Here is a 15273-nt window from a genome sequence, read left to right on the forward strand (position 1 = left end):
GGGGGAGCGGAGGAGGCTGGGGGGACAGGAGGCGTGGAGGAGGACGCGCCAGGGTGAGCGGGGTGGCGGAAAGATCTAAGAATGGCGCTACTTTTGAAAAATTGAGGGGCTTTAGCCGCTGCGTGGTTACTTGGGTGCGGGAAAGACACGGCTCTCTCTCTTTGGGTTCGGGAAGCGAGCGGGAGCGGACGTGCCCCCCCCCCCCCCCCCCGCGCGTGCGCCGACCATGCTTCTGCGAGACCGTCTCGCGTGGCCGCCTTCGAACGTGCCACGATTCGCGTGACTGTACACGCGAACGACCAGGCGTTGGGATCCAGCATGGGGCGAACATATTCGCTCGCAATGCGGTCGCGGTAAGTCGGACTTCTAGATTTGTCGCGCGCCCATCGGCATGTTTTGGGGATAGCAACTCGGCTAGCAGGCATTGATCTATGAAAGGTGCAATAAATGCCCTTGTGACTGTTTGCACTACTGTGTTGTCGTTCCCTTGTCCCAAGAGTACGGAGGAGAACCCCGTATCTCCCACAGCCTCCAATAGAGCAAATATTGCGAGTCATACATTCATGGCTCTCAATAGTCAGAGACTCAACAGTGGTCCGCAAACATTCTTCAGATCCGTGGTAATCAACAAAGCAACGCATTTCAAGCTTTCTAGATGGTTGCGGGCATACCACCTCAAGCGAAAAGAAAACTGGAACGTGAGCGCTGCTTCTCCCATATGCATCAATCTCCTCAGAGAAAATAGAAAGACCGTCATGTTCCATCACTCTTTTTTGTGCCGTTTCCTTTTTTCGCTGTGGAGAGTAGCAAGCCAGGGCATACTAGCTCAGGGCATTATCTTCCGCTTTGCTCTAACAAATTCTCTCTCTCTCCTCAGGACTCGAAAATGTAAGGTTTAGAGTAGATCGAAACTGTCCGGGAAGAAATTTAACAGAAGAGAAAAATTAACAGAAACGATTATTCACGGCGGCCCAGTGATACGTGATGTGAGTTCAAGCCACCAGCAATTACAATAATTTTATTGCAGTTTGCAGGAAGATATTTGCGCGCACGTCTTTCTTTGCGTCTTTTCGGGGAAGGAGTCCATCTACAATTCGCTGCTAATAAATATGTCGTAATAAAGACGAAACGAGCGCTGTTCACAGCATCTTGACAGTGGGCTGCAATTCAGTGCCAAAACTTGCACTAAGTTAAAACGACAGTCACGATCACTCCAGAACATCGCGTCTTCAAGAGACAGTAGCGATTTGCACTCCACGTGTGCTCGCCATTACGCACAAAATAATGTATTTTTAATGTTTTCGAATCTCAGCTAACGCAAATATGGAGTGTTAGGAAACAGTACTCGTGGGAAATCCCTATAAGCAGTCGTCGGAAAATGCCGTAAACCTGATCCTTGTCTAATACTTCCAGTTTCCTACACTTTCCCCAAAAGAAAAAAGTGTTCTACGAAAGCCTTGTTATTTATTAGCACTTCGGTTAATAGCTACACAACACAAAAGAAATACGAAACTGCTTTTTAGGCGATTTTCCAAGGTGGTATGAAAACTTTAAGGAAGCTCTAAAGATCCGTCAAGTACACCTCATGAGGTAGGTGAAATATCTCAGCAAACTTCACTTGGCTAGGCTGTTCTAAGTAATATTGATACCCAGCTCACACCGTCGTGAAGAATTCTCTTTTTGGGTAAGGATTTTTAAAAAAACGAAAATTCACGGTTTCCCCCGAAGTCCAAGCATTGAAACCGACGTCAGTGTTTAGCGTTGCACATAAGGCGTGTCAGAAAGGAGCCGCGATGAGGAGAAAGAAACATGAGGGAACCATGTTTATGATTAGAAAAAAAAGAAAGTATTTATATATTTCAAGCCAACCGCCGTGGCTTTTACGGCGATGTGCTTAAATTAGGTTAATTGTTCTTAATAGGTAGGGCAGCGAGCTGTCGCATATCGCTTTACGGTGGTGGGCAGCGGGTCCCTCTTGGAAGGATCCAGTGGTTTAGTGTAACGACTGCGTTCCGTAGCCCAGGAAGGCAGATCCTTCGCAGTCAGGATAGGCCAGCACATGTCCGTGGCAGATGGTGTGGTGTGGCAGGCTCACCTGTGTGGCACGCTTCAAGGGCGAGCACCACGGACGCTATCGCTGCCGTCGCATCTCGACGGCAGCGATAGGAGATGAGACCGAAGAAGCCCCACCGCCGTTCGTCAGCGCCCAACGGAAGGACTGAATAAGTTCACCTCGTCGGTTTACTTTTCGTTCCGTACGAAACAATGCGGTGTAGGATGCGCGCAGTTGCTCATTAGGAACGCTAATGTGTTGTGCGACCGAAACTAATCATGCAGGAGTGGAAGTTGGAGCGAGTGACAACCAGCTTTCAGGGTACCTATTTTTTTTTTTTTAATGCAACAGAAAGCTTACCGGTCAGTATCTAATCGCGAAGGGGTAAGGCGGAAAACGTCGTGGAACATTTTTTATCCGAGTTTTTTTATGTAGTCGTTAGCTAGAAGCATGCGGAAATCGATGATAGGCGAGCGCGATAGCGATTAAACGCCGGCATTAACGGGAGGCAGACGACAAGTGCGGCCGTAACTGTGAGAAAGTACTATTCTGTTTCTCCACTCGATGTTCCTGCGAATCATGTTTTTCCGAGTGTTAAAGTACTTCTGCGATAATTATAGCTTCGTGTTCTCGTGGTTTCCTGTCCAACTGTTGACTGTTTAACCAGTCAAAGCGAAATCAATCGGATGGAAAACGAAACGACGCTTTACATGCGATACCATGTTAAGCGTGTTGCCGCAGCCGCGCATGCGCTTTTGATTTCCGAAGCATAGAACAAATTGTAAGTGTCTAGTAATTTAGCAACAGCAATTTAAGCAATAATTAGGTCGTACTTATTCACACCCAACTTACGTACAGTAATGTCATAGACTGTATCCGAAGTACCAAGATGTCACTGCCAGGCCTCGCCACTTACTGGTTTTTGAGACTTTCTTTGCCAACTTAAAGGTGTAATCCCTACTCAAATCGCGAGCAGCACGCTGGATTCTATCACTAAATATCATGGTCATTTCACTGGCATAAACGTCTCACGACACATTCTGGTGAGTTGTCAGTCCTTTAAAACGCTCCTCCAATAGAGAGTAGAGGTGATTGAGAGCAGTGTGACGTTGCGTCCACTTGGCTTCGCCGCTATGGCCTCTTAGCCAAACGCACTGAGCTTTTCTGGAAACCTTACACTCCACGCGCTGGCCGCGTCGCTACACGTCGATACCATGACATCACGACACAGTCAACGGTGAAAACGTGCCTGAAGTGTCCGTAGAATTGCTATTGCAATGAAACCTTTTCCGAAACACAAATGAGTGCTTCGAATATCGCCGGTCCTGATTGATCCTGCCAGTCATCAAATGTCTGTACGAAAAATGAACTCCCACACCCCCATTCAGAAACGCGTTTGAACTTGAAGCCCATGCATGACTTCATATACCGTATAGAGTCGTGCAAGAACCGCACTTTTCACAAATTTGGCGAGGTGTGGCCCTTACGCGGTACCGAACCTTTTCGTCAAAATGGTGTCGGTGCAGCCGGCCACTTGCGCGCACCTCGGACGTACCATTGCATCAGAGGTCAAGACGCAGCTCTCGCCATCTGGTAGCTGCAGGCGGAAGTACATAGCGTGATAAAATTCACTGATAAGCGCGCGCGTCATCGCTGCGCCGAACGCGATTGCTTCTCTGTTGATATTTTTTTTCTTCCAAATTTTGGGCTGCCATGTTGGGGGCGCGGCCCTCACACGGGTACATGGACCTACTGGCAGAACATCAGCCTCATATGCGGGAGGTATTGTGTTCAAATACCTGGGCCACCGGAAACCCACCGGTTTTCCTTATTCTACCACGGAATTACACATACCTCTTGCACGAGTTTAAGTGCCTAACTCAACCGGAACTAATTTGGCACGTGGTAACTTGGAATCGCCTAAAAGTTGTGACTTCAGAAATTTTCATATCATTGGAGAAGGCGCAAAAACACATTATGCCACCAGCTAACCTCAATTTTCAAGCACATTTATTCCTCCTTTTTCAGCTTTCCCTGCTCCTCCACTAATATTCAATTACATATTTTGCTTCCACGCGTCTACGCATAGCTCAACCATACGAGCCTTTCTCCAATGTACACCTGTCCTCCCCCGCTTTTTTAGAGCGCAGCTCTTTGGCGTCCGTTCCTGGGTTTCGCGTCGTCGTCGGCGTTGTCGTCGGCCTCGTAACCAGCTCCGCCCCCCTTTCATCCCCCCAGCGCTAGCAGCGACCGACTGATACCGCTGGATGCCGCTGACGCCGCTAGAGAGTCAAGATAACGTGACTGCATAGAACACCGTCGCCGCCATGCAGAAAGAGGAGGAAAGGGTCCCCCCCCCCTGTTCTTGTGTGGCGGATAGGGTGCTCTTCAGTTGCCGACGCGCCGGTTATTTCACGTAGGCCCCGGCACGTCGACGAATACGTGACCACCTTCCCACGGCTAGACCTGGTTCTTAGCGCTGCGGAAGCGAGGGTATCATATTGTTTGTGTCGGCATCGGCGGCGTTGTCCCTGAAACCAACTCCGCAGCTGGGGTTGACTCACTATCGGCGTCAGCGGCATCAGTCAGTCGCTGCTATCTCTTCCCTCCTCCCTTTATCGTGTTGTCCGCTTGCTGCGCGCGCTTCTGCCCCCATCGTTTGCCGCTGGGTGTACACGCCGCCCCCCTCCCCCCTCTTCCTGCGAGTCTCCGGTTGTCAAAGCGCCGGCTCGAACTTAATTCCTTTCTTCGCTCCTCCTCCAATGCAACCCCTGTGCGGTGGCAATCAGAGAGCCAGATCGGTGGCGGCGGATCTGTATATGTGCACCGCCCGAGCCGAAATTGCCGCTGCCGTTCGCCCTGTGCGGTGGCAATCAGAGAGCCAGATCGGTGGCGGCTTGACATAAAGACAAACAGCAATTTCCTAACACTTATGCGGGAGAACATCCCGTTCCTCTCGCTCGTAACGCGTCCCACGGCTGTGACAACCTCGCGAGGCACTTGTATAGATCTCGTCTTTGAGAATCAAGCATTGGTGTACCAAGTCGAACATATATCAGTCTATTTCTCCGACCACAAAGCTTCCTTCATGACTGTCAAGAACTGTTAGTGGAGTCTTTGTTAAAGGAATACGTGTGAAAAATAAAAAAAAAATTTTGTGATAGCGCATACATGTGTTGCTCGATTTCTTTGCCTCAATCTATCGAAAAGGTGAAACAGCTTATTTGCTGCGCTCAAATTTCGCATTAGGAAGTAACGTAATCGTCGGTAATTTTTCTTGTCTTCCTTTTCTCATTCTTATAATTTTTTAACCGCCACCGACACGTGCCAGGGAACCAAGCGTCAGTATATCTTTTTCGGCACCTCGACGACACAGGGTCATGTCACTTATGCATACCGCAGCGACGACGCTTACGCCGATCCGCTGAGGCTAATGTCCATTTAAAGAACAACCCGCTTTCATCCACTACGTCAGCTTCACACCAACACCCATTCTTTCCCGCAGACTTCATGTCGCCATCTTAACACTTTCCAAAATTTTCCGGTGCACCACTACTAGGTCACTCTGGTCACTCTTTCAATTCATGTTCCTTGCGTTGCTGCCCCACTGATCTGTTGAGCAGACCAACTTTCTAAAACGACAAACGCCTCCAACTACACCTACTGTTTCTTGTACAGTTCAACGCAAACGCCACACAGACGTCGACAAAAATGACGAGACATAGCGCTCCATTGGTGGCATTGTCGGCAAAATCAGTTCTTTTTTTTATGTATTGTCCGGTTGATCTGGTTGTGTGACGCTCTTTAGCGTCTCTTCTTTTCTTCTTTTCTGTTTTTTTTGGGGGGTGGGGGGAGGCGAGACAGCATGGCTTTCCACATTCCTCTTTTTTTCGGCTGGATGACCTTTCCACATTCCTCTTTTTTTCGGCTGGATGACCAGCGAGAGTGGGTGGACCGCGGCAAGGTAGCAGCAAGAGCTCGCGGATTCCTGGAATGAGGAAGCCGGCCACCTGGAGACGAAGAGAGATCTCTTTTTCTCTGTCGCTAGCCCAGAAATAAGCATTCATTTCTCTCTCTCTCTCTCTTGCTCTCCTTTCGTTTGCTGTTATGGTGTGATATATATTTCAAATGACGTGCAATAAATCCTCAGTTAGCACACGGGCTTTTTCTATCTTGTATTTCTCGGGAAGGAGACCGCCACCTTCCGCGTAGAGGTGGAAATGAGCTGGAGTGGGTACGGGCGGCGTACTGCGTTCCTCGCTCACTCGTCTTGGCGTTGCCTTGGTCTTGATTCGTGTCGTGGTCCGGCCATGGAGATCCGGTTCTTCGGCGCAGCGGGCTTAGCTCCTTTACTGCACCTTGTTGCATTTACGCAAGACACCGATGAACGGCGTTAAAAACAGAAGCAAAGTTCGTTTAGAGCTGCCCGTACACGTCGTTGCATTTCTGCGACATTCGTCTAAAAAACGCGCCGCCTTGTGCTGCCATCTGTGCTCATCCTTCGCATCTTTCGCTCATCCTTCGCATATACGAAACAAATTCCTAGAAGCACTAAAGACCAAAGCAAGAGAGGGACTACAAGACTACTTCAACAGCATCCTTGATTCAGGTCACATTCCACCAGCTTGGAAAGAGGCAAAAGTGATCCTCGTACACAAGGGCAAAGGAAAGCCAATTGAACAACTAAATTCATATCGCCCGATGTCTATACTGAGCAATGTACAAAGGCTGTTCAGCGCAATCCTCAATAGAAGACTACAAAAGTTCTGTGAATCAAATAGCATATTCACAGTCTCAAAACGGCTTCAGACTAAACGGCAGACTAAACGGCAGGACAAGTGACCATATATTCACTCTCACCCAAGCTATGGAGATGAAACATAAGGAAAAATCAACGCTATATCTGGCTTTCCTTGATATGGAAAGAGCCTATGACGGTGTTCCCCACTCGAGGCTTTGGCAAAAACTACTGAGCATAGGACTAGATTGTAAAAGCATAGACCTGCTCAAGAACCTATACACGGATTGCACAGCAGTGTACACACTACAAGAATTAAGGTCGAAGAAAGTCGAGAAAGAAATAGGACTAAAACAAGGATGCCCGTTGTCCCCAACATTATTCAACATATACATCACACAACTACTCCAAACATTAGACAATAAAGGACCATGCCTCCACCTGTCCACGATAACAACCGACAAACAAGAAGAATACACCAAAATTTCATGTCTGGCATTCGTGGACGATATTGTGCTGCTAGCAGAATCAGCAGCTGACCTCCAACACCAGCTCGACATCTGCTCCCAAGTCACAGGAACCTACCAACTAAGGTTTAACACTGACAAAACACAGTGGACGGGGATAAATACATGCGCCACTAACAACGAATTCACCCTCCAAGGGAACCTCGACAAAAAAAAAACATCGGAATACAAATACCTCGGCATAACTCTCAGCGACCAACCAAACTTTCTGGATCCGCATCAAAATGCATTAGTAAAAAAATATAATCGCCTCAAAGGCCGCATCTGGCACTTGGCCAGACATTCATACTACACATACACTGTCGGACGCACACTGTGGAAGGGAGTAGTAGTGCCAGCGACAACATACGCAGACGATGTGCTGGCCTACTCCAGTGAAACCATAAAATGCCTGGAGCGTCACCAAACAGCACTAGGCCGTTGGCTGCTAGGGGGCAGCATAGCCACTGCAAATGCAGCAGTAAGCGGGGAGATGAGCTGGTCCTCGCAAGGGAGGCGAGGTCCAAACTACAATTTGACGGCAGACTCAGATTCATGGCAAACACAAATCAGAGTCTCAGAATGTACCTACACATAAGATACAAAAATATCAAGACGGCTTGGATTCGGAAATACACGTCCCTAGACACGAATTACAGCGAAAATTCAAAACACCACGACACTAAGAGACAGATTGGCGCAAGGCCGTCATCAAGGAAAGCAATGATGCTGAAAAAACGATTTAACGCACGACAATGGCAAAAAAGCAAAGCCTGGCACTATATTACCAACACAAGCCGTAACCGTGCCCATCACCAGACCACCGAGGAGATAGAGCCAGCGCCCTGCTGCTTCAAGCCCACACTGGCCTACTCCTCACAAACCAACATCGCCACGAACTATTCGGCGTGGATCCGACGTTGTTACGACTTTGCACCGGTGCCACCACTATTACGACTTTGAGGTGGTCCCGTAGCGCTCATCACCCGTTTCGTGACAGAGCGTTGGTAGCGAAGACTCCGAGTCAGGCGTCGCTGAGAATAACAAAAAGGACTTTATACACTATATACAGGTCATTATACAGGACATGAAGGGATCGGCACTGGGGCCGAGAGCTCACAGCAAACGCGACTGTTCCCGCACGGCGACGTCCGGCGAAAACGCGTGACACATCTCACTCCAGTCGAGAGCGGCACTCAGCTCCCGGTGGGTCGGTGGATCCGGTTTTTCAGGCGGCCGCGTCGCGGCTTTATAATCCCCGAGAAACCATTGTCACTCAAACGGCCCAATACAAAGCCAGCACTCGACGGTCGTCCGAGAGGTCCAACCAACGACCGCGCTGGCCACCCCGTTCAAAGTTGGCGGGCGCGGTGACCTCTCGGGAAAGGAGGTGCGGCGCCGGGCTGTCTGGCACTTGGTGGCACGTTTGGACACGTTGCTAGCCGATACTTCTCCGCAGGACACCGCTGCCTGACGGCTCAGCATCTTGACTTGTCAAGGGAGAATTAGGGCGCTGTGCCTTTCGGCGCAGCCCCGGGTTTGTCCAAAGGGCGCTCGCAGGATAAATTCTGCATCTTGTAGATTCGGAATCCGGGCTGGTGGTAATGGCACAACAACGTGCCGCTTGTGCGGTGCACCAGAAGAAACCCTTCTCCACGTGCTACAACAATGTCCGAGACTTCCCGCAGATCCCCGATTGTGCACCCTGGCTGAGAGCCTGGCGTTGACTGGTCTCACCGAGGAGGACCGAACTGCACGCGCCGGGACTACGAAAATCCGGCTAGAACAGTGGGAACGACTGGGCAGGCGAGCCTAATAGGTGAAGGAAACCCCCAGACAGATATCGCCCGGCTAGAGCCGCCTAGTCATTGCGAGTGGACGCTGATGATGATGATAGTGATCTAAAGAAAGGAAGGACGCTAGATTCTGCAACCCGTGAGGGAGCACGGCGAAGCGTCGTCAGGGGAGAGGGAGAGGGAAGTCCGACCTCCTCAGCTACACGAGCTCCTAAGACAGAGACGGCCGACCAGGCAGCGACGCAGCTGGGACGCGCTGACTTGAACCGGCATGGCTGGCGGATTGGATTGTCGTGGCTTTGGTGAAATCCGAGGCGACTGGAGCCAGAGAATACAACAAACCGGACCAACCAGACGGACTCGCAGACTGTGACTGTGACAAAACTGTTTTATGTTCTTTCTCTCCTTACTTTCTACGCCTTAATTTCTTTCCTTTTTGTACTTTCAACATCTCCTGTGGCGTTGACAAACGCCTGCCCTGAGTCAAAAGGGATCAGGACCACTCACTTTACTTACTTTACTTACTTAACTTACTTTACTTAATTATATTACTTACTTTCTTTACTTACTTACTTTACTTTTTTACTTTACTTACTTACTTACTTAACTTACTTTCTTTACTTATTTTATTTACTTTACTTACTTACTTACTTACTTACTTTACTTACTTTACTCACTTGCTTTACTTACTTTACTTTACTTACTTTACTTTATAAGATTGAGCTACAGAGCATTCACGTAAAAGTTGGCTTCGTCGCAAGGCTTTTTTTGTTCGCCGCCATGATTTTTGTGGAGGGTAGCCATAGACAGCTCCGCTGTAAAATGTACAGCAATAAGGTGGTTTGAACTGTTTTAATTCAGTTTGTTTTGTTTTCAACGCACATAAGGGTCCCACGGCCCAATTTTCTGCCCATCAGCTCTCAGACGTATGCATGGCACAGGAGAATCATAGTTTAAAAATTATGGCGTTTTACGTGCCAAAACAACTTTCTGATTATGAGGCAAGCCGTAGTGGGGGCCTCCGGAAATTGTTGGCCATCTGGTGTTCTTTAACGTGCACCTAAATCTAAGCAAACGGGTGTTTTGCATTTCGCCCCCATCGAAATGCGGCCGTCGTGGCCAGGATTCGATTCGTGCGTGCGTGCGTGCGTGCGTGCGTGCGTGCGTGCGTGCGTGCGTGCGTGCGTGCGTGTGCGTGCGTGCGCGTGCGTGCGTGTGTGTGTGTGTGTGTGTGTGTGTGTGTGTGTGTGTGTGTGTGTGTGTGTGTGTGTGTGTGTGTGTGTGTGTGTGTGTGTGTGTGTGTGTGTGTGTGTGTGTGTGTGTGTGTGTGTGTGTGTGTGTGTGTGTGTGTGTGTGTGTGTGTGTGTGTGTGTGTGTGTGTGTGTGTGTGTGTGTGTGTGTGTGTGTGTGTGTGTGTGTGTGTGTGTGTGTGTGTGTGTGTGTGTGTGTGTGTGTGTGTGTGTGTGTGTGTGTGTGTGTGTGTGTGTGTGTGTGTGTGTGTGTGTGTGTGTGTGTGTGTGTGTGTGTGTGTGTGTGTGTGTGTGTGTGTGTGTGTGTGTGTGTGTGTGTGTGTGTGTGTGTGTGTGTGTGTGTGTGTGTGTGTGTGTGTGTGTGTGTGTGTGTGTGTGTGTGTGTGTGTGTGTGTGTGTGTGTGTGTGTGTGTGTGTGTGTGTGTGTGTGTGTGTGTGTGTGTGTGTGTGTGTGTGTGTGTGTGTGTGTGTGTGTGTGTGTGTGTGTGTGTGTGTGTGTGTGTGTGTGTGTGTGTGTGTGTGTGTGTGTGTGTGTGTGTGTGTGTGTGTGTGTGTGTGTGTGTGTGTGTGTGTGTGTGTGTGTGTGTGTGTGTGTGTGTGTGTGTGTGTGTGTGTGTGTGTGTGTGTGTGTGTGTGTGTGTGTGTGTGTGTGTGTGTGTGTGTGTGTGTGTGTGTGTGTGTGTGTGTGTGTGTGTGTGTGTGTGTGTGTGTGTGTGTGTGTGTGTGTGTGTGTGTGTGTGTGTGTGGCGGAAGCGAGGCATGGGGAACAGTTTGCGCATGCATCCTAAAACCATGTACCTTTCCCAAGATAGGCCTGAGAGCTCGTTTGTTGGAAATACATTTCGTCGATCAGATACTTCCCGCCACAAAGAGTGCGGAAGGAGATAGACGGAGATTTACGCCCCATTCTGTGGTACAGTAACAGATATAAAGCAATCGAAGAGACGGGGATGAAAAAGCGCTTTGTGCCTGCTACTGCGTCACGGCAACCAGGCCGAGCGTCAACCCGGTCAAATCCAGTGCCACATGATACCTTTTGGGGAAACGGAAAAAAGCAACACACGGAATCAGCCCCACTACCGTTAGCTCGGGCAGAACGCGAGGCACACGCAGGCAGCTGTGGGCCTGCTCAGGAAGGTGGCGGCTGCAACCCATCCTCACCGTCTTCTTCCTTTCCTCGGAGACCATGCCCCGCCTCGGAACCCTTGCATAACCGGCCTTGCAAGGGTTCCGCCTTGTCCTGCTGGCGCATGCACGCGCTTTCCACCTTGCACGGTTTCAGATCGCACGCTCCACGCGCGAACCTGCTACTGCGTACCGAGAGGCCACAACCGACAACAGTTGTTTTGGAAGTTTGCCACGAAAACTGAAGAGCGAGTGACCAACTTTCCACGGTACAGCGCGCAAGTTGCGGCAAAAGGATGCTGGGCGCAGGTTTTCTTTTCAAAGCAGCGTGCCTCTTAAGTCTATCGGTCCGTACGAACAGGCGGGAGAAACAAAAAGCTTGCAGATTTTTATATCTGTGCGTGTGAGATGGCTTTGTTCACTCGTGGCAGCGCAGTGTGGTCCACTGGTTGTGAATCGCTGAACGATGAAGGCGATTGTTGCATTTTGGAGGCTTTAAATGGCCCTCTCAGCATACATGCCCATCCCGAATGCGTCGTTGGAAAAACAGACAACCCGACAAGTGTTGCCGGAGGCCCAGGCATTTTCAGTATCTTCTATTAATCATATGAGAACGCGTCTTAAATATATTTATAAATGCGAAGTCACGAAACCACACAGTAAAACATCACTAGCGTTTTGAAACACTGTTCAGAAGCGATGTCAAAATACCTCCCGTCCATTCCGGTTCATTCCAAGTGTATGTATCGTGATTTACGTGTGGCTTCTGAGCGTAGTGCGTCAACTTATTCTGTCTGTACCCGTTGAAAGCTCTGGCAAAATAGGACCGGCATTACTATGCCAGCACAATTAGGAACATAGGTTTAGCATCAAGATTCGCGGTCAAATCCACTCAGCTCTTGAATAAGGATGCATAACCATTCTTGTCGCGGATATAAAACTGCCACAGAAACTAGGAAGCCAGACGCCTTAATATTGCTGATCATGTAGTAATTGGCGAAGTTCATGTTCACATTAACAATATTTTCACTTAGTGAACTAAGAAAGCCATTTATTGCGGAGCACTTTTCCTTCTTAACATTCTTTGTGTTGTTATTGTATGTCTTTAGCTTCTTTAGAGCGCAGTTCCTAGGCGCCCGTTCCTATGTTGGGCGTCGGTGTGCCTAGACCACCCTCGGCCGAATCGAGTGAACGAGAACAGCGAAGGATCAAAGAGCGAACGCGGAGCGCAGCGTGGGCTGAAATACGGCGATAGCAAAGAGAGCGCGAGGAGGAAAGCGGAGGAGGAGAGTATGGTCAAAGTGTGAGGAGGAAAGCGTAGTGCCGCGCAAGACGGGCTCTGCGGCGACGACCGCTACGATATGGCGCCAGAGTAGCGTGCCGTAGTCTCTTTATCGATGGCATGCGGCGAGCACGTCGACCATATACCATATATGCAAACAAAGCGCTACATGAGCAGATGTCTATCTGCGGCGGCTGCTATAAATCAGGCCCACGCGTCACCCATGAACTGCTTCTCGCGATCTCCCGGCTAGCGAGGCAGTCATCGCGCCAGTCTTCGCTCCGTTTGTTATGTGCCGTACGAGACATTGTCCGCGCCAGACAACATGTTGCGAAATGAAAACACGTATACAGTTCCGCACAAGTTTCGCATTAGGGAATATCGTAATCGTCGGTGAATTTTTTTTTTCCTGTTGACATGCCACACACTCCAACGCGATATATTATTGAAATTATATCCTGGGATGTTAAGTACCGAAACGAAGGTTTGATTATGAGATACGCCGTGTTGACGACTGGATTAATTTTGACCCCCAGGGCAGGAGCGTATCCAGGTCAAGTGGAAAGGGAGGGCATAACGGACAGGTTATATTTACTGCTTTACTGGTCTGCTGCATTCGCTGCAAATGTATGGATGCCTTAGATGGTATTGTTAAACAAATGGTGCAGAAACAGGCTTTTCGTTTCGCAAAAAAAAGAACGTTAAAGTGAATCTAGGTAAAGCAGAGGTACGCTGCTACAATCGATACGTTTTCTCGTCGTCTGTAAACTGCAAACTTCCAGTTAAGAAAACTTTCCAACTCCATTTCATTTCTAAAGAACACAACGATCATACGTTTATGGAGGCAGAATAAAAATATTTTAGCTTCATACGTGTTCGAGCTATACCATTTCGTTCATTATGTCTTTTTTTTTCGCTTTTTGCACGCTTCGATAACCATCGCTTGAAGACTGGATGCGATACAGCTCAATTCGTAGTCGCAGGCTTATCTACATGGCCGCTGGGACCAAGTGAGATTAGAAGGTAACTGAAAACATAGCAAGGGTTTCATGGGAAAGGTTGCCGTAGAGCGGAAACCTATCGCAGCAAATCAATCCCAGTGCGCCTTCGGATACAATGAAGCCGCGGTCCTGCTTTGTGCGGTCCAGAAGAAGTGGCCCGTTGTAGGTTCGATCAGCTCGCCCAGGCACCGAGACTCATGCCGCCCCTCGAAAAAATGTTCACCCAATATGTAAAGAAGAGAGGACATTGTCTCAAGCTGTCTGCGCACACCGCGTGCTTGGTAAGTGTGCTTCAAGCAGCTTCCTTGCGCGCAATCTGTCGTAGAAAGGAAGCAGGCGATCGCTTTCGTTGCCGTGAAATGCCAGCTCCTAAGCGTTGCCGCCACGACCACCGGTCTTCGCCAGTATCAGCACCTGCAGTGCCACCGCAGGCGATTGTCAGTGTGTAGAAAAGAAGGCCTATAATAATTCGACGCACTCCCGTCAACGACAGCGCTGGCATTCAGACGTTTATAACGCGCTCAACTGCCCTTTTTGTGCGCTGCTGAGCGAGCTTTGGCACTTTCAATTCTAAAACCAAACGCGCGAACACAACACAAATGTGAACACCACCGCGCTTTACTGGTCGCCTACAACGTTGCAGTTCAAGTAACGATTGCGTCGAAGTTTCTTTCTTTACCACACGTCAACTCAATGCGCCTTATGGACGCGCCTACAGAACGCGCAGACTCGGTATTTATTAAATGCTATGTGGCTCTAGGTAGTAAGTACGCTTTTAGCCGCCTTGCAGAGGCATAGTTTGTGCCCATACGCACTATGGCTGCTTCAAAAGCGATGGTAGCCCCTGCTCACGCGTCGACTTCTGAGATTGACCCTGGGAACACGCTAGAACCTGACCTGACACGTAAGGACTGCTAAAATAGCACTGCTACGAAGATGACCGGCAGCACAAGATTCGTGCAACTTTGAGGAAATAAAGGCTACGGGAAAGAGGGCGTCAAACGCTCATTCTTTTAGCAATTATATGTCGCATAAAAATGACATCTCAATTTCTTTCTCCCTCGAAAGTTAGCTGATTCTCTCTGCCACCATGTAAAGGATATGTTGATTCGTGCTTTCGAAGCATGCTGAACATGCTGAATAGGCCCTTTTTATGCTTACGAACAGGCTTCCCAGAAGACTTCCGATTAAGCCCTCAGGAACAACACAAGTTACAATAGCCTTTACGAAAGTTACAAAAGGGCGGGACGCGCTCAATCTCCATATTGTCTCCATTGTGTTTTAAGGCGAAAGCCTTTCTAGGCTCATGGTGAAGTTTGTGTCATCAGACCTGACCGCCGTAGTGTCCGCCAAAGCGTCATCACGCCATATGAAGACAGATTAAACAATGAAAAATGATTGTAGTGACCGTTAAAGTGAATGATAACGTCATAATACAGATTGACAGAGGTTAATGACTAGTAATGACTAATAATGGCTACTATTGACTTGTAAAGACTACTAATGACTCCGGAATTACCAA

The 15273-nt window shown here is 48.9% G+C and overlaps 1 protein-coding gene across 3 annotated transcripts in view; it reads left to right on the forward strand.

Annotated features, from left to right (window-relative positions):
• The window catches only part of LOC126537892 (uncharacterized), a 121959-nt gene that overhangs the window by 80918 nt on the left and 25768 nt on the right, over positions 1-15273 (forward strand). The window contains exon 1 of one of the 3 annotated variants that reach the window (XM_055074518.2): positions 13614-14032. The exons of 1 other annotated variant lie outside the window; for it this stretch is intronic. In XM_055074518.2, coding sequence (XP_054930493.1) covers positions 13949-14032 — 84 coding nt within the window. In that variant the 5' untranslated portion in view covers positions 13614-13948. Of the gene's footprint in view, positions 1-13613; positions 14033-15273 lie in introns of those variants that run through there. One more of the 3 variants, XM_050184995.3, reaches the window with a different exon arrangement.

The sequence above is a fragment of the Dermacentor andersoni genome, chromosome 4 (genome assembly GCF_023375885.2).
Source record: "Dermacentor andersoni chromosome 4, qqDerAnde1_hic_scaffold, whole genome shotgun sequence".
NCBI classification, from domain to species: Eukaryota; Metazoa; Arthropoda; class Arachnida; order Ixodida; family Ixodidae; genus Dermacentor; species Dermacentor andersoni.